We start from the raw sequence: 19,627 nt of genomic DNA, 5'->3' as shown, positions 1-19,627 counted from the left end.
TGTATCCAGGTAAGTTCTCACCTGTCTTTTCCAGTTTCCCGTTTAAAAAGGTCATCAAATTGAAGCATCTTGTGGCGGGAAATCATATAGACTTTTAACTGAGGCAGTATCTGGTTCATCAGCTGCAGGTTGTTGTACACCAAGCCTTTGCCATCTCTCCTCATGTAGCTGCTGGGGCCCCAGAAGATGAACACAGCACCGTGGCTCATGTTCAGGAGTTCGTTGCGATTTCGCAGGATCCTCTGGATGCTGGAGTGCGCGATCACTCGCAGGCTCGTCTTGTTGCCCACGTCTCTGCCGTAGCCCCGCGTGGGTGCATCGTTCATCCGGATGACACACTCGCTCTCGTCGATCCTGTCCCCTTGCCTGCTCCCCAGCAGGTGTCCAGAGCTGGTGACAAGTGCACAGCTCTTGCAGTGCATCTTCAATGGCTGCAAAGACACACACACTTCACAGTTAGCTGCAGGCATCTCCCCTTTCACTACACGGCTGTATTTTACATGGACATCCCATATTTTACAGCAAAAACCTCTGAGCAATGTACATAAGTCTCTCCTGGCAGTCTTCCCAAATAGCTGGGGACACATTACCTGTACATTTTTGGGGGGGAATATGGTGTAAGTGTACAGCCCTTAGAGCTCCTCTGTAGAACTAAGCCCATTGCCTAAATCCTTCTTTCCACTGCTGCTTCATATACAGAAATCACAACAGCTTCTCTACTCTTCCCAGCTGCTTAGGACTGTACTTCTTCCACTTGCCACAACTGAGCTATAATTAAGAGTATTTTTTATTCCTCCTCTTCCTATTTTTTTTTCAGGAAATAATAAATCCTAAGTCCTCATAAGTTCATGTGTGAATAGCTTTTCAACCATGGGGTCAGGACATTTTGCTAAGGGAAGAGATTGATACCTTGGCCCAATTCTTCCATGCTATTTGCAAGTTGTGCCACAACCACTGCAGTGCTCTCGTACCTCCTTTCTGGTTCACTGGTCAGAGCTGGTCAGTAATGTCTGTGTATATTTTACATGACAGTGAGTTAGTGCACTGAACCTCTGCTACCTTGTCAGGTCATGTTTAAAAGTTACACAGTGAAATGAAACGGGAGGCGCCTGTTCAGGGAGTGCTGACCTAATGGAAGAGTAAAACAAGCTTTCATGGAAATGAAAATGCATGATAAATCATGTTACTGAAGTGTGCCACCACCACAGGTATCAATTATAGAGGAGTATGTCACTGGCTACTGCTCAGCATGAGAACTAAAAGGAGCAAGGGTTAACAGTATCCCCGAAGTGCGACTTGCTAACAAGAATACAATAAACTGTAAGGTAAATAAAGACTGCTTGAGGGTGTGCCTTGGCAGCTCTCCATGAAATAGTATCCTGCACTTTGTGTGTATCTTAGTTTCTTTGAAAAACAGAAAACAAGAGAAAAGCAAACAAACAACAACACCCACCCACCTCTGCAAAAAACCCCAAACCAGCCCAACAAAAAAGCCCACTACCAGAAAAACCCCAGGCACAGAGACTGAACTGCGGTTGCTCAGTCATTCTGATCTACATGTATAGAGGAATCCAGTGATTAATCAGTCTGCAGTGAGGCATAGCTTAAAACTGTAAAGCTGAAGAGGACACATGATGCATGTCTGACATAATCTCAGGCCCTGGTTTGAAAATGCTTTGGCCCTGAGTACTTGATGGTAGTATTTTACTGTAGAAACTTGGTTTAAATTTTTAGGTACTAAGTGGTTACAATTACAATCCAAGATCCTTTTTTTCTGAGACTAGCTAATGAATGCTTAATGCTTTTTAATTGAAGAAAAAAATAACAAAAATACACAATCTGTTCAGCGATACAGCCAGTAAGCCTTGAATCTCCATCTTGCCTAATCAACGAAGTCCCTTTCACATCTGTGGACTATAATCCAGAGCTAATGATATGGGTGAAAATGTTCATGCCTTTGTGAGCCAAGGTACCTAATGCAGTATTTACATGTGTTTTCCTTTAAGCTTTCATCTGCCACTTTGATGAATTACCTAGTGAAAGGCTCTAAGGTGAACTAGCTGCTCCTGCACAATGCTTGGGAAAGCACGACAAGGTGCTAATGAGGTTAAAGGAAATGTACTCAGCACCAATGTTAACTCACACAGGTGTGAATATCCACATAGCAAGGCATTTTCACCTAAACAATTTCTGCTGGTTTCTGGCCTACTGAGCTACAATTTCCTTGTTTCTTTTAAAAAAGTCTGCCACAGAATCCATCAATTATAAGGAAACAAGGGCGGCCATCAGCAGAGCTGTGGAAACTTGGGGAGGGGGCTGAGGCTACATAACAAACATTAACATCCCCCAGAACATCTGTCTCAGATCTTGTTTGAAAAATGTTCCTCCTGGGAAAATGTCTTTAGACTGAAAGAGTCAGGCATTGCCTAGCCACTTGCTGAATGATGCATGGGGGCTGAGCCCTTGTAGCTGCTCTAGGCAAGTAATTTTCAGTTGCCTCACTCAGATTCTTTCAGCTGAAGTCTACAAAACTCGCACCTAAAAATTGTCAGAGGAATTCACAGTGAACAGCCACAACATTCTCACACCAGCTGTTTATAATGCTTTGACAACAGTGAAAGCAAAGGGGGAAAAAAGCCATTGGCTGTAATATCATCTCATTGGGAAGCAGTGGTGGCACCAGAAATGTCATCTACTTAAGCAATAATGATGGAGGAACAAGGCAGTTCTTTGGGATTGATGACCAGCTAGAAAAAGTTGATGGCCTGAGAATAACCAGGGGCCATTAAGCCAGAAGAACATTAACTCCACAGAAAACGCTGTTACAGTAATTATTACAGTGATATTTTGGAAAAAAAGTGAAGTGAAAAAAAAGCAAACCCCATGAAATATGAGTTATATTTCAGGAGCCTTGCTTCGAAAGGGATGGGGTGAGAGGTAGGTGAGTTTTATAGCATCTTTATTAATTACCTTCAAGTGTAACATACCATGCATGTAAAAGCTGCTGACATTGAACTGTACCCATTGTTAACAAGCAGCCACAGTTCATGTTTAGCTGAAACCCATGAACAGCACCTCTGTGACAGAGCAGAGCACATGGCTAGTGCTACAACACACATTGGGCACGTGGACAGTAAATGAGCCAAGTACTGACCAAAAAAATTCCCCAAATAACCTCTCAGTTCCAGTCACCTCAAGACATGTATGGCGAGAGGGAGAACAGAGGTCACAGTACAACAGGTGCCCCAGAAGATGGTAAATCAGCTGGTGCTTTTCAGGGATAAATGGGCTATCCCGAGGGAATGAAGGCAGCAGGGGAACTTTGTTATGGGGTAAACCCCAGAGCAGCACCTTTGTGGCCACAACAAGTGCAGCTTTTCACTGCTACAAGTATTGCCACCGGCCAAACTGACTACTGGCAACTTCTGCTTCCATACATTAGCCCAGAAGTGCTGCTGCTCTATCACAAATGCCTGATTTGGTTAATGAAACAAAAAACAATGCCTTGGTTGTTTCTGTATTTTCCAATTTGAGGCAATTTGCTCTGTTATTGACTTTAAAATCTATGTTGTCCAATGATCGAAAAATGTTATCTTCAGACACTTTAGTGCTCAAGTGCTCGAGAAGAGTAAATTGAAAAATGTTGTTCCTGATACAAAATATGTTATTCTCAGATATAATTATTTTCCTTGTGATGAAATCAAGTATTTTTTTTCTTTGCTTATAGTCTTTTGATTTTAAAGCCACGATTTAGAAAAGAATACAGTTCTCTCCAGTAAAATCATGAACATTGTAAAACACACTTTTTCTTATTCTCAGTACTTGATGACCTACTTTCAAGACCCCTGGGTTCAGATCACTCCATTATCAGTAATGTAAAAATTTCTGTACTATAAATAAAAGCCAGAATATTTTATCTTGGCACTGATGACCTGGCCACCACAACAGCAGCAACAAAACCTAATCAAACCAAACAAGCAAACCCCCCCCCCAAAAAAAAAGGAACAACCAAACCAAACCAAATCAAAAAGATCTTGAGTGAAGAACAGCTCATTATTATTTCAGCAGAAAAAGACCACCTGTCAGTTCATGAACACCAGCATTCCTCACAGACATATCTGGAAATATTACAGATGATTTCAAAGTGCATTGGGATACAAGAGAGACCATGAAAGGTTAAAGAATATCCAAATTCGTTTTGGATGGATGACCTTTAACCAAGCATTTGAGACAAAGTGCAAAATGTTTCCCTTGCACTGCAACACCTCTATTGCTGGCCAGTGTTTGTCTTGTGCCTGAGCTGCAATGAGAGGCTGCAGAGCTGCTCCTCTCTGCAGTAACCACCTGAACTGTGGTACTGAACCAACAGCTCCCAAACTGACTGCAGAAGTAAAAGCAGTGGTACAAATAAGAAGACTGATGAACAGGAAAGCACATGTTTCCATTTTCAGCAGTTGGATTTGGTACATTAATGGCTGAAAAAGCACACACAAACACTGTATAAGCCTGGTTCAGGAGAAATAATTCCTATAATTCCTGGTTCAGGAGAAAGTGACCTTATTCCAGAGTAGTCTTGCTTTCTCTTTGTTACGAAGCAGGTGATTTCATTGGAAGGAGTTTCATGTCTCCCCCACCTGGTGCCCATTGTGCCTAAACACAACAGCTTGTGAACACTCACTGTATGTAACCTCAGGATTTGCTTTTTATGTTCCTTGCCTTGTGCACTGAACTTAATCAACATTTCCTACGTGATGTTAATGAACCCTGGGTTTACACCATGTTCAATGCAATTTATTACTTATGGCTTGCTCTTGAGTGCTGGGTCATCAGCCACTAGCAACAACACTAAATAATTAAGGCTTTGCCAGTAATACAGTATTTTGTCCTGGCAGCTTCAGGTTTTTTTAACTTTCTTGGAGCTTTGAGCAGCTCTGAGGTTTCTCACAAGCTCCTGGCTTGGGACCACTGCTCCACCAGGCTGGCTGTTCCTCTCCCAGAAGCTTCAAGGTCAATCCCCCCATCACAACTACATCCCAAACTCTGCAGGAGCTGCAGCCATGCCCAGCCCATTGCTGGCACATCACAAACAGCTGAGTGCTCCAGCTCAGCACTCTCCAAGTGCAAAGCTTCTCATGCCATTATGTCCATTCCTCATGACAAAGCTACATGTATTGTTTCTATCAGCATGCCTCCTTCCTTAGCATTTCCCCTAGAAGGCAGAAAACTGTAAGGCCAAATGTGCTTTTCTCTGAGAGATTCCCAACAACCACCTTAAAGCAGAATAGAAACCCTGAGGCTTCACGTTTGCCAAGTAACTTGTGTTCTGTAAGCCAATGCAGCAAGCTGTGGGGCTCAAGCTGTCTCATTAGTGAAGCACAGCTGTGCACTTCAGAAGTCATTTCCACAATGCAAGGAATCTGGGAGACATGATCCTGTGAAAATAATGCAAGTTCCCTTATTATTTCTGGTTTGTAATATACTGAAGGTGGAACAGTGCTTTCATAATACTATGAAAAGAACAGAAAATGAAAAAAAACCCCAAAACTCCAACCACATACAAGCTGAAAGAGTTTGCTATTTTTCAAGTCCCATCTACAAAATGATGCTATCAGCCAGTCTTCTCTGAACAATAAAAGTCATTCAGATGCATATTGGAATATTGTAGGTAACACTTCTGTGTACAGAAAGCTGGAGCAAAAAAATCCAAACTGAAACACCTAAAGCATGAGAAGAGTTTTCAACTTCAGCTTCCTGATGTAAATACCTTTTTAAAGTCTCTGGGAGTTTTGACTTTATGGTGCCAAGTTCTGATCTAAGAGATTCTTTTGCTTTGACCATGACATTTGCACACGTATGTTCATACAGACCTAATGTCTACAATCTGCATGCCAGCTCAGACTTCCCCCTCAAGTTTTATACATTTTGATTCTTTAACCCTTATGCTAGTAAGAGCACCTTAAGCAGGTACAGAGAGCTGTTAAAGAGGAAAAAAAATCCTCTGAGCAAATACATTTATAATTATTGTTGAAGTACACTTTTGGAATGTTAGGGAATTTACCATGAAAACAAACTGCATTATCCACTGAACTAAAAGCACTGATTGCCTTCAAAACTATATCCCAGTGACTAATATCACACAAGTAAACAGAAAGGGTTAGGAGATACCACTTGCCCAACATTGTTAATCCTTATGCAAATCCAAGTAACAAGCATTTGCAGAGAAACTTTGCAATTCAAAAAAGGTCTGGCAAGTCTGCTCACAAAGATAAATGCATGTCTGTTTATAAAGATAAAAGATAAAAAAAATTAACTTCTTATTACTTCTCTTTGTTTCTTGGGCTGTGGAGCTTGAATATGCAAATGTTGTGGAAATATTAGCATCTTCATTTCCCATTGATTCTTCTGAATTAATTCTATAACTGGACTCTGCCTTCAGATATTGGATAAGACAGTGAAATAGGCAAACTTCAGCACATGCGTCCCTCACACTAGCGAGCCCAGCACCTTATGTTTTATTCCTCCAGGAATAGAACTTTTTTTTGCCATGATACCATACTGAGGGGCACCTGCAAAACCTGTAGGAAAAATATAATAATCTTATTTTTAAAAGGTCCTTAGACAGATCCAATTAAATTTCAGAACATGAGGCTATATTATGAAGAGGAAAAAAACCCAACAAATGCACTCCACAAAGCTTTCACTGGAGCAATTTTCTTAGAAAAGTACCGTTAAGCACATTAGTCAGTGAAGAGTCTTCTGCTTGTGTGAAGTGTTTTCCGGCACATTAACTCGTTTTCAGGGGACTGCCTGCTAGTCAAAGCTTCCATTAGATTAATTAAAATATGGCTTCTCTCACTGGAAAGAGAAGGCATGAGTTTGGTTACAGGACATTGACCACCTATAGAAACTGAGCCCTTTCTAGTTACATAAAATACATGAGCAGGAGCAGCAGCACAGGAGATGAACAACAGAGTAACTTTTGGTATATGGGGCACATTTCTCTTCTGATTTTAGAGGCATGATTACCAGGTGCTGATGTTTTCCCCTAAGCCACCTGAAGTGAATATAAGGTGCAACCTTGCAAATTGTCAGCACATATAAAGCTAAGATTTAGAGAGTAGTTTCCATCCTGAATCCTATAAATGTGTCCCATGAGGAAGATTAGTATCAATCATAGGCTTATTGGAGAGGGAGATAGGATACAATGATAACCTGAAGCTATCAACTAGAGTAATGGTCTAAGAAGCAAAAGCAATCAGAGAAAGAAAAGAATATCCTCAATGAAAGGCAGAGCTGGAAAATCAGGCAAGAATGTATCATGTTGATGAACATGAACTGTTATACAAGGGGGAGAGTCATATGAGCAATATACAGGTTCTAAAGAAATGGTTATTGCCTAATGTTTATCTTAAAAGGAGTGCAAATAGACACCCATATTACATCAAACTGCTTTACTTTTGTTCTGCAGCTAAAGTACTTGCACTGAAATGAAATAAAGCCACAGGCATGGTGTCTTAACTACGCAAATTGTTATCACTGAGGTGTCAGAGAAACAGAAATTACAATGGTCTCCAGAAAAGGTATTGGACAGTTTGGAATTTTGCTTCAGAATGTTTTCACACCAAATTCTCTCCTTTGCTTTGGTATGTTTTGGCAGCTCTTTCCAGTTTAAATACTTCCTGTAAGTATGTCCTCATGTGTGCTCTCTGCACCTGTCATGGTTATGCAGGATTTTTTTTGAGCTTCAAGCTTCACAAGGTCCCTTTCTTCATCTAACCCAGCTTTAAAGCCAAGCATCACTGATCTTTAAAGTTTGTGCCTAAGTTTTCAAATTCAAGCACTTTTTTCTTTCTGTAGCACTATCTGGCTCATCCAAATGCATCTAAACTCTCACTACAACTATTATCTCTCCAAGGCGATAATGTGATGGGCATTGCAAGGACAAAGCAAGCCTTTCCAGTGGCATCCAGTTTAACAGAACTTAACACAGCATGCAGAGCCCCCAGAACAGGCCAGATGAAATGCAAGACCAAATCTCTATTTAGAAAGTTACTGACCCCACAAAGAATTTTTCTAAAATACATTTTGTCTTGTATATCTTGATTTGGTTGAAGTAGAGTGAAATAAAAAATAACGCTCCTTATTCCTTTGAAAGGTCTTTGTTCAAAAATCTGTCAAAAATGTTCAGCCTCATGGTGCTTTGATTTCATGTGGTAGCTCCATGTAATCTTCATCAGCTTATTTTATATAACTCAGTCTGTTCTATATGCTCTTACTTCTGTCCCTTTGACTTAACAGCACACCAGAAACTAGCGAACAAAAGGAATAAAAGCAGATTTAAACCTCTTTTTTCCCCCCAGAATATACTGCGTCTGAGTTTGAAGTATTTTTCTGAGGATGTATCAGATTCAATAATACACAAAGCTGTACCACCTCCATAGCAAGATCCCAAGGCAGCCTCCATAATCACTGGCATATTGACACCAAAGACAGATGCTGGAAACAGGTAGTGGCAGCTGAAGTGGCCAAAACATCCATTTAACTTAATAGTGACAGGTTACAGAAACTCACTGCAAATTTCTCCCATGCACATATGTAGAAAAGAAAGAGTGTTTTGTGCTCACGTATTTGTATATTTAGTTTTGGACAAAAGCCAGATGAAAAGAAAACTATCTTGAAGATGGTTGTAAAAACACCTGTATATCTGCAACTATGTATTACTATAATTTTAACTGATTTTTAACTACAACTACATTTGAAAAATAAACTTTTTAATTCCAGGGGTCAGCTCTTTCTGTTTTGGGGGCTTTTTTAAAGAGTCTCAAGCATTCAAAATGTCTCTCCAGTTGTTCACTATTACCGCAGTCCTGAGCAGGAGACAAACACATTTATCCAATCAGGATGTTTGTATTGAGTTTATTTGTCAGCATGCAGGTTAATATGAAATTAAACACTTTGTAGATGGAAACATTTAGCACTGAAATGAACCTGCCAGTGAGGGTTAATTAGACAATCAAGTACAAGAGCTGGCACCCTGTCTGCCAGCAGGGCACTGCTGCTCCAAAGAGCTGCTCTTCAATTTACTGCAGAATGTCAAAGCTGTGCTCTGTGTGGGTGAAAAGGATGAAGTTAACTGGAATCTCTGGAGGAACCACTGAAAAAGGCTGGCTGGAGAGGAAGGAAGGTCTCTCTGGGAGGAAAGTACCCTGAGCTGCAGGGCAAATGAGAAGAGGGAGTCCTTAAAAAACTGAGCCAGGGAAGAGCTGACAGCAAGTCAGCTAATTACAGGGCAAGAGCAGGGGCTGACCCCACCAGAAGTAAAATCTATTTCCAGATCTTTGTATTTCACAAATGTTTAGGACAGTGCTATCTCTTGTGGCTGTGGCACACAAATGCTTTACTTCATGCTTTACTATCAATTAATTTGAATGAAGCATGATTCCCAGGCACTTGGCTAACACTCTTCAGTAATATTCCTTGGTTAAAGATGTAGCTGATCTGTAACTGGCAAAATTATGTAACTTAAAATCACAGTTACCTAGTGCATTTGGTCAAGGAATTTGAAGAGCAGGAAGGTGTGCCACAGAGAAAATGCAGGAGGTAGGTTTAAGACAGATACCACAGAAATCAAGAAAAAAGGAATCACCTCTTCGTGAGCAGCAGCAGAAAGAAAACCTTCCTGCAAATGTAGAGTCCCGGAGTCACAGGGGATTTCTGAGTGCTTTATACACTTTATCTGCTTTTTATTTTACATTATTAGTCCTAAACTGTACTCCTTAGGTGTGATGTGTGTGTCATTTGAAGTGCGTTTTACCTGGCAGTGGCATTAAACAATTCCAGCTCACTTCTTCCTGGGTTGGGGGGTGGAGTGTATTCACTGGATCACTGCCTGGATCCATTTCCTCATCAGAACAGGAGGCAAAGAGAAGTCAAAAGAAGGCAGGAACAAAAAGAAAAGATAGTTGGATGCACAGCACTGCTATCTTTAGTGACACTGAATGTACATAAAAATTGGCCCAAATTGCTAAGAAAAGATGGGTGAGGTGGTGGTGGTGGTGATGGAAGAATAAAAAGAGAACATGGCAGCATGACCAAGAAGTTCTATGCTGCAGATACTTTTTCAAAGTATCTATCAGTCTTTCGTTGTTTAAAATCACCATTACTGAATGCCTTGACGTCTAACTGATAGCCTGTCAGCAGGAAGTTTTAAATACTGCGACCAATGTTTGCTTTTCAGGGCTCTGTACCACACCTGGCTGCAGCCAGGATCCTTCTTTCATGTGAATCAACTTCTGTCAAACAGTTTCTTCAGAGCAATACGAAAATTCTAAAGTAGTTTTTCAGCACTGGACATGTGGTCACATCCAGGTTTACTGCCCTACACAACACCCACCCATCTGAACAGCACATTTTTACAAACTCAGACCTTCTCTAGAGCACAATTTTAACTGACAGGAGAGAGGGCAGCATATTGTCTTTTTTTAAGGGAGCAACACCAGAGTGTCAACAGTTTTTTGTCCAGGGATGTGCTGCCCACATGGCCAGAGTGGTGCCCCCCTTGCTGCACCCACCCTGCAGGGTGTAAGGTGTGACCCCACATGCCCTGAGCAGGGCTCTGCACTGTCCCCATGGCTGTGCTGTCACCTCTGAGCCCAGGGCACCCACTGCAGCCACCTGCAGCCCCCTGGCTCTGACGCTGCTCTCACCGGGCTGGCATGCAGTGACAAACACATCTGCACAGGACAGGGCACATCTGGGGACAATCTGCCAGGAGATGGCACGAGAGCACAATCCTGGCTCAGTCACGGGCAAGGGAACACCGGAGTGTCCAAAGTGCTCACAAGGGACAGCCAGCGAGGACAGCCAGCCACTTGTCATCCTAAAAACCAGCGTGAGCAAAGTGGGAACTTCACCCTGGGCATGGCAGGGGCTGCACTGTGTCAGCCCTGCCTATTTCCCAGATCTGCACAGCCGAGGAGAAGAGCAGACATCCTCCCAGGAGAAAGCACAGCTCCTGTCAGCACAGCAGAGCCGCGAGGAGCTTCTGTCCTGGAAACCCACATTGCAAGAAACATTGCAGCCAAACCCACTGATGTGTCAGCACTTAATTACAGCTGGAGTGTGGCTCCAATCTCTCCCTTTCTGTCATGTGCTCTGCTTCCAGAAACACACATTCAGGAAAAAAAAAAAACAACAGTGCAGGATTTCTACCCCTCAAAAATAATAATCACACTACAGTTCTACTATTATAATTAAACAGAAATTAATTACATTTTATAGAAGGGGACAGGTTCCGAAGGCTTAGCTGGTTTCCTTTTTAATTACTGTGTAATATTGTGAACACAGCAAAAATCTCATTTTTAACATGCTAAATGTGCTGGGGGTTATGTTTGCTTTAACAGACTGCAAAGAATGCTACATTTGCATTTAATTAAAAAATAAGTTATTGAAATAGTTTATTTTGGTTCAATGTATATTTATTTAGCATGTGAATGGTTTCACATCAGAAATAAGATGATTTTTTTTATCTGTTAGTATTGAGCAACAGACACCTGGGAGAGCAAATAAAAAGAACAATGTATTTCCAAAAGAAAGCTTGTTAATGCAAAAACATGGGGCCCTGTCACAACTAGATTATTTTTAAACATTCACTGTTTCCAAAGGAATCAATCTCTATCCTGAAAGCTAAACAGTATGTTACCTTTCAGTCAGGAACAAAATAATTCCAGAAACTGGAACACATGCAGAAACCAAACACACCAAGTGTGAGCTTCCCTCCAGCCAGGAGTGATCTGAAGGAACAACTCCTGCGGGTAGATGGCATTGTCCCTTCCAGATGAGGAAGGGCATCAGTGGCTGTGGGAATGCAGGTGGGTTTGCCAAACCTGGCAGAGCATTTGGGAGAAAGAAATTCTGATTTTCAGCTCCTGAGCAGCCTCACACAGGAATCAGGCAAAGATTTTGGCAGATGCAGAAAAACAAATGTAGGCATCCAGTTCACTTGAAATTCAAATAAGGAAACAGCAAAGCTCATTTATGTGCTTTCAGGGTTAGTCAGCAGCTAGGCAAAGGTTTTTTTCAACTGAAACTTTACTGTGAGGTTTAGGAATAGAACTTTAACTGGGTTAAGTCCTGCTTTACACACCAAAGCTCTTCATGGGATCTAACTCTGTGTTCCTGTATTAAATAAAAGTCTTATGGAACCACTTTTTCGTAGCCACACATTTGATCCATCACTCTTTGGAAGGCTACAATAAATCTGTCATGAAACCCTACTAATTGCTAGTAAATCACCAGAGTTGGAAGTGTCACAAGCATATCCAAAAGGAGTAAAATTGAAAAGCCGAATATTCAAAGAGCTCTGAGGTGAAATTGTGTCACTTTACAGATGAACCTGTAATCTATGTGAAAATAAATGATGTATAATGATTACTAAATTTGAAATCAAATCTTCACATGGGGACAGTTCAATAAGGTTAGGTGATTACAGGACTATGCAGCAGCATCAATTATGGAGCCAGAAATAGTCTCATGTCCCTCAGAGGCTACAAAAACTCTGCACTGCTTTATTCACCAACATCAGAGGGCATTCACTTTCATCAAATAGTCTGGGGGGGTCCCGTCTGGAAGAAGAAAAAAAAAAATAATGGAAGGCATGAGCCCAAAAAATGACTGGCAATGATCCTAACTTATCCTCTGAGCTACCATTTGCTCTGCCAATTGATGGGAAATGAAGTGTGATCAATTCTGGTCTGCTGTACATCGTTCCCACTGACTGACCTGCCAACACTTTGATTGAATAATTAGCTAAGATATCAATAATGCTCACAAGACAAAGTCCTAAAGTTTTCAGGAAATGGACAAGCACCACGTTATCTGTAACTTTACACTTTCTTTCACATGTATGACTAAGCCTTGATATTGCCAAAATAAGGAATAAAAATGTAACAGCACATAAGAAGTATTAGAATCCAGGAGCATGAAATCTAGCGGTCATTGCAACCCCTGAAGTAATACAACATACATTTTTAATCTTACAGATGAATAATAAGCCATATCAAAAAGGATTAAATCTGTGCTCCTCATTTACAATAGTTCACTGTAAGTAACAACCTATTTTCCATCCTCACTACCAGGGGAAGCAGCATTAACTCAGGTACTGGGTGGTGACTGACAGCAACGCTGACATTTTAATAGCAGCCACTGTTTAAGAGCACTATCACCATCTTGTGATTCTTAAATAAAGATTTAATCTACTTTTGATGCAGCAGAGCTCTGCAGACCTGGCAATCTGCTGTTAGGGCACATGGAAAGGTGGGGGTTTCTTTACTCCCATCACCCAGTCCCACACCGGCTGTAACAAGCTGCTCCAAAGCCATAAATTAGGCTCTGCAAGGCACTGCCTGACATTATACTTTACATTACAGTCCCAAGCCTGAAGTGCTAGCACACAGGGACACTGCACTTACTGTTCTATTTCAGACATAAATGGTGTTAACTGCAAAGACAAATCAGTTATTCAGTGCAAAAAATGATACACGACTTGTAAATTGGGCCCTTTATAAGTATTTTGGCATTTCTATGTTTAGTTCACACACATGGACATAATTCCCAAGTATCCAGATGTCACAGCCATATTTAAAGATGCCACTTCTCCTTAAACCATTCTGTTGTGGCTTTGGGTGTGCTCACCACTTTTCCCCCAATTCTCATATCTATTTCCCTCTTATCTAACAATGAACAGCAAAACCAGAAAGGGAAATGTACAAACTGAAAATTCAAATGCATTATCTATATTGAAGGAAAGGGCTAGTGGCTTACAAGGCAGAAACAGAGAAACTATGTGAAAGAGAAAATCACAGAATCACAGAATCAATTAGGTTGGAAAAGACCTATCCTACTCCATGTCATGGCTGAGTAATTTCTTTCCATGCTGTGCTGCAACAAATCCTAGCCTTTGCCACACAAGAATAGGAAAGTTCTAATGAAGACATGTGCTGCTTAGTGCTCACTTTAGTGTACATAAATGGAAAACATTTCTGGTTTGACAGGTAGTGGCATCTCAAATAATCCAAAAAAAGGAGATGCATCTTTCCTTCTGGGCTGACAGCAGGTTAAGGGCATAATGCCAAAACTTGGTATCCACAAAAGGCTTCCTCTGCACCCTGTCCTAGGTCCTTGTTTTTCAACTGGCAGAAAATCTGATATCAGTGCCATCCTAGCACTGGCAGTTTGTTTGACTTGATCACCACCCTGAACTGCTTCAATAGTGTCCACTACAAAGTGTAGGCTATGCAAGTGCTGTGCAGGCAACTCCTACTGTGGAGATACGAATTACAGATGTATTTACTATCTGCTGGTTAATATAGTCCGAGGCAACCTGGTTCTGTGCACTTTGCATGTTGAAACAGCTCCCTTGTATGTTCTGAATGATGCCTTTAATTCTATCTGAATACCCACTATCTAACATTTTCTCACAATATTTTACAATGTGTTCATCCCTCCTGAAAAAAAGACTAGAATGACCACCTCCAAGTACACAGGCAGACAAAATGTTAACACACAATCTTAGTGAGAAATAACTGCATCCTTCCTGTGTTACTCATGGCAGTTGCTCAGACTCTATTATTTTAATGAAAAAAACCACCACAACAACCAACAACAAAACAAAATCCACCAAAAAAAACCTCACCAAAAAAGCCCCAACTCAAAATTTAGAAAAACCCCAAACAAATTAATCTGTGGGTTGTTTTTTTTTCCACAGGGCTTAACTCTGGTGCGTATTAATTAAGTACTGTGAATATCACAGCAGAAAAATTCCTCCTTTCTCCCTACTAGCAAGACTAGCAGCAGGGGGGATACAAAATATAAAGTATTCTACTCTTTCCAGATTAGCCCAAAGCACAAACAAGTGCCAGCATTCTCTTTGTTCTTCTCACCCAGAGCAAATCCTACATGAAGTTTGAGAAAAACAGATACAACTTGAGCAAACTTGCTCCAGGAATCAATCAACTTATCCAAGAAGAGGTAGGATATCTAGACGTTCACATTTGTGGAAATTGTTAGTAGGCATCAGTGATAATAACAACATGATGGACTGACAAGACTTTATTTTCCTCCAAGATTGGAAAATTCTGATTCTGCCTGGCAATAAATGTAAATTATTTACAGTGTAACGGTTTGGTAGACACCATGCAGTCTACTGCACATGGGTGTATGTAATCCTTTATACCATAATTGTGCACTACATATGCATTGAGAAAATTAACAGAACTGGAAGCAGAGTATTTATATCTTGAAAAATTTTTCCTGTATTAACCATTCATTTTAATAGCATGCCTTTTTCTTATCTGATTGCTTTATTAAGTAGTGTAAGGGGGTTTTATTCAGCAAAAGCTCAAGGAATCAAGGAAATCAAGGAAATATTTGAATCGAGGAAAATAAACAGTGGTTTAGCAAGTCAGGTTTAAGTGGATACAGAAGCCTCAGGACTGCCCAACATGACAACACGCCCTACAAAATAACATTTACCAGACAGATTTTCACAAGCAGCAATTTCTATTTAGTAAAGTGGTGAATGCCATCTCGCAATATCTAGAAGAATCAAACATTCTCTGTGAAAATTAACCATACAGCATCACAGAAGGTTCCCCTTTATCCAGCAGCAGTTAAATTTTGCTGTCTTCTAGGAAGAAGATTAAATTTCCCCTTTATAACTCTGTTTCCAACTGTCTAATGCACTTTGGCAAGCTTTCAAAGGCAGGCTGGCACCACTGAATTCTCTCTCCAATCCAGGCCACTTCCTTTGCTCCAAGCTTATCAAATCACTATTTTTTCTGGTTTTGTCCTTTCTTTCATGGTTGCTCACTCCCCAGTACATGTTTTTTCCTAGGCTAAAATCTCTATGTCATGTACATGCCATTGCAGTGATACAATATAAACAAAGTAAAGTTGTAGTAAATTAAGATTGTAACTTAATTTGTAACACAATTGAAACATCCTGAAATTCAGTTTGAGGTATCAAGGAAGCAGATAAAAAACTGAGCATATAAATGTGAATTTTAAGATGTTATAGAAACTAGCTGGGGATTCTATAATGGGTTAAATCTTTTTTTCCCATTTCTTTTGTATTTGCTATATGAGTTAATTTAACAGTACTTCTGGACCTTAATAGACAACCTTCCTTCTAGCAACTACATAAGGCTGTTCTTGACTCAGGCATCACCAAATGAGCAGATAATTGCTGCACATTGTAGTCTTGGATGATTTTTGTAGTAGTCTTTGATGATTGAGTATCTGTTTACTCTTCTCACCATACTGCCAATAATACAATTTTTTAATACATTTCATAATATCATATAGGGTGATAGAATTAGAAAAGAACAAGTTTCTCAGACTGAGATATGATACCTAGGGAATGTGTGAAGAATAGTCACATATGCCCACTTCAGACTTCTGTAGTTATCACAACTGAGATATTCCTGTCTAATCTGTATCTACTATTTACCCAGGAGTTTTTAAGTAGTCCTAAGTGGTTAAGTGTGTCATAGTCTCCTTGTTAACCCTGTTAGTGTGAGGATTCCTGCCTGGGTTTTGGAGAACAGTTCTCTGCCTCCAACTATGCCAAGCATTTCCTCTGCCTCAGTTTAATACATCCTTCTCCCCAGAATCAGATCTGTAGCAAATCCTGAGAATATCCTATATACACAAAGCCTCTGCAGGATAATATCACTTCAGCATCACAGAAACTCCTCTCTGCTTGCCCACCCTGCTGCTGGCTCCATCCCTAAACTCCAGGACATGCCACATATGTTTCAGGAAATCTATTCCTATTCCATCCCTCTCCAACAGATGCACTGGAGCCTCCCATTTGCTTTACTCTTCCCACTTTGGCAAAAGCCTATTGTGCTGCTTCTCCTTCTGGAGAACTGGCCACTAACGAGTCCCCTGGCACACATCCTGGTAACAACAGTATGGTCAATTGGACCATTTTTGTCCTCTCTGCTCTTGCCTTTCCCCTCAGGAAAACCCAGCAACTCTGCAACTCATTCTTGCAGGCAAGATTTCTTCTCACCCTGGGAGAGAGAATTTATCTGTTTCAGCGCCTTAGCCCAGTTCTTGGCACTCCTGTGCAACTCAGAGTGACAATGCGAAAGGAAATTTTTTTAGAACAAATTTTGAGTGAGATTGTAACTGTCTGATTGAAACACTTGGCAAAATCCTTCGTGCCGAATGGGAGACTTGTTACAACCTACCTTAAAAATTGATGGGGAATGAATGAGTTACCTTCTTAGACCTGGCAGGACTGATTTGCATCACAAAGCCACCACTGCCTCCTGGCATCCAGAAGGTATTGCCAGGGAAAAAGCCAAGGACTGAACAGAGAGGAGCAGATGAGAGTCACTTACTCCTAGGATGTGATGCTGCTGTTTTCCAGCTCAAACCCTAAGCTATCATGAACCCTGATCAAGAGCTGCTGGAGCCAAGACATGCCATGAGCAGCCACCATGGATTTTATCCATGTAACTTTAGTTTGGCATAAAAAAGGAGCAACTTTTAAAAATCTCTTCCCTGGTGACAGGAAATATGTAGTATTTTGATTTATCACCAACAAGCCCATTATTATACTGAAACTAACTCAATTTAAAGAACTTTCAATCCCTAAAGGGTTTCAAGCAATTCCTAGTAAATTTCCATGTCTAGATATGTCAATAAATTCAGTCTCTTAAGCAGCAAGACTAATTCACCATGGGAATTATACTGCATTTACCAAATGTATGCAAATAAATTTGGCTAACAAAAATATCAGTTTGAATACAAAAAGTCAAATACTATCTGTATTTATCTGTATTAAGCAAAATTTTGCCGATTTTCTTTGTTTTTTACCAGGAAAACTGCAAAAGGTTGATTCCTTCACAGCCACTAATCCTGCTGAGCTTCACCTTTTACCCTGGTCTCTTCATGAAATTCGTTCCAGCTGCTGAGTGTGACAGGTATGCAGCAATATATGCTTGGTGATGAGCACTTGTGACAGCATTTAGGCTGACCCAGTTTTCAAGGCAGTTCATATATCTTAGCAGAAAAAAAAAATCCGTATCAATGAAAAGGATAGGAATGCTATTATCACATTATTGTCTCTACTGACCCCTCCCAAAGAGAAAGAGAGAAAGGCTTTGTATTCAGCCTTTCCCATTCTTAGGCAATTTTTATTCTAGAGACATGTTATTGTTATAGCAAAACAGGTATATTATGTTTGAAAAAAGCAATCTTATCTGAGATTCAGCTGTATGGTAAAAAAAAGTGCTTTTTACTAGGCAAGTTGCATTACCCCCTCAATCATACCAAATTCTACCAGATTTACACTACAAATACTTCTACATTACAGTCTCTTCTAAAACAACTGTGCCTGGCTGCCATCACAATTTTTTCTCCTCTCAGACTCTACATGGCTCCTCAGCACAGGTCTGGGGTCCAATGTTCTCCCATCACCATCAACAGCAGCACACAGAAAGTTATCTCCACTATTCACATCCTACAGAAGGCAACAACCTCCACTGCCATTTGGATGAGTCATTTCCCTCAAAAGTTCTAGAATTTCCTACTGCTTTAGTCTTTCTTTGTGGTAAACAAACAACTACAACTGGTCCTTCCACTGACCAGCTACAAAATCAGATTGACCAATAATGCTTTGAAAACTTCCTTTATCCACTTCTCTGCTTAGCTGTCACATGAGAACAACCTTGCTTGATTACTACTAAATAGGAATTACATTTTACTATTTGAAGTTCTGCTTAAGTGGTTTTTACAAGTAAGAGTAATGGTAGTTTATTGCTTTTGAGCCAAGTAATTCTCTGGTCAAAACCAGAAAAGCAAATAAAAAAAATCCCTCCTCCCTCTCTACCACATCAGATTTGTTTAATAAAATGGCTATAACTCTGAGAGTCTAGTTGTTCTCCCATACCTCTTAGAGCCTAGCTCTAAGATTTGGATCCTAGGTGCTTTCTCTCTTATATCACAGAGTGCAATTAGGATTCCAAATTCTCTGCCAGTTTGCCACTTGGTTGATGAGGAGTAAGTCAGAAAATGAACTTTAAGTTCAATACTCCTTCCCATTACTTAGCGCAGAAATAAGCCAAAGAGCAAGTAAGGAGAAGAGACAGAGAACAGAAACTGTACAACATGCTTGCCTGATGGCTGATGAAGCTCATCAATGCCCTGAGGGCTTTCATGAGCTCTCTGTAAAATGGTTTTTGGACAGCATGCAGACAGAGCAGTGGCTGAACCAAGCTCCTCCCAGCATTCAGCTCACACTCCCACTTGCTCAGATTTCTGTGCCTACAGGCACAGCTTCAGCCAGAAGTACAGAGTAGTCTGACCCCCATGTGAGTTTGTAGTTTAAAATTAGGGTTGTATCCTTGAGAAAGAATTGTAAATCACTTCTGACCAAGGAAGAATGAAGGTTTTTCCTCCTGCACTGCAGATAACCACACTAACCAGCAGGCTACTCTCCATGGCAAAGCAAACGACCTCCTCTTCATCTCCAATTTTTGAAAAAAGGGCAGAGGAACTTATTTCAAAACCACCATTTAAGACAGTGTGAAGAGCTATGAATAAGCATAAAGATAAA

The 19,627-nt window shown here is 40.6% G+C and overlaps 1 protein-coding gene across 1 annotated transcript in view; it reads right to left on the bottom strand.

Moving 5' to 3' along the window:
• The window catches only part of ST6GALNAC5 (ST6 N-acetylgalactosaminide alpha-2,6-sialyltransferase 5), a 64,408-nt gene that overhangs the window by 13,164 nt on the left and 31,617 nt on the right, over positions 1-19,627 (bottom strand). The window contains exon 3 of the mRNA XM_085067857.1: positions 22-431. Within this exon, the coding sequence (XP_084923983.1) occupies positions 22-431 (410 nt within the window). The remainder of the gene's footprint in view (positions 1-21; positions 432-19,627) is intronic.

This window comes from Lichenostomus cassidix, chromosome 8 (assembly GCF_008360975.1).
Source record: "Lichenostomus cassidix isolate B80296 chromosome 8, HeHo_3.0, whole genome shotgun sequence".
Classification (NCBI taxonomy): Eukaryota; Metazoa; Chordata; class Aves; order Passeriformes; family Meliphagidae; genus Lichenostomus; species Lichenostomus cassidix.
The sequence above is the reverse complement of the archived record's forward strand: the minus strand, read 5'-3'. Positions and strand labels throughout refer to the sequence as shown.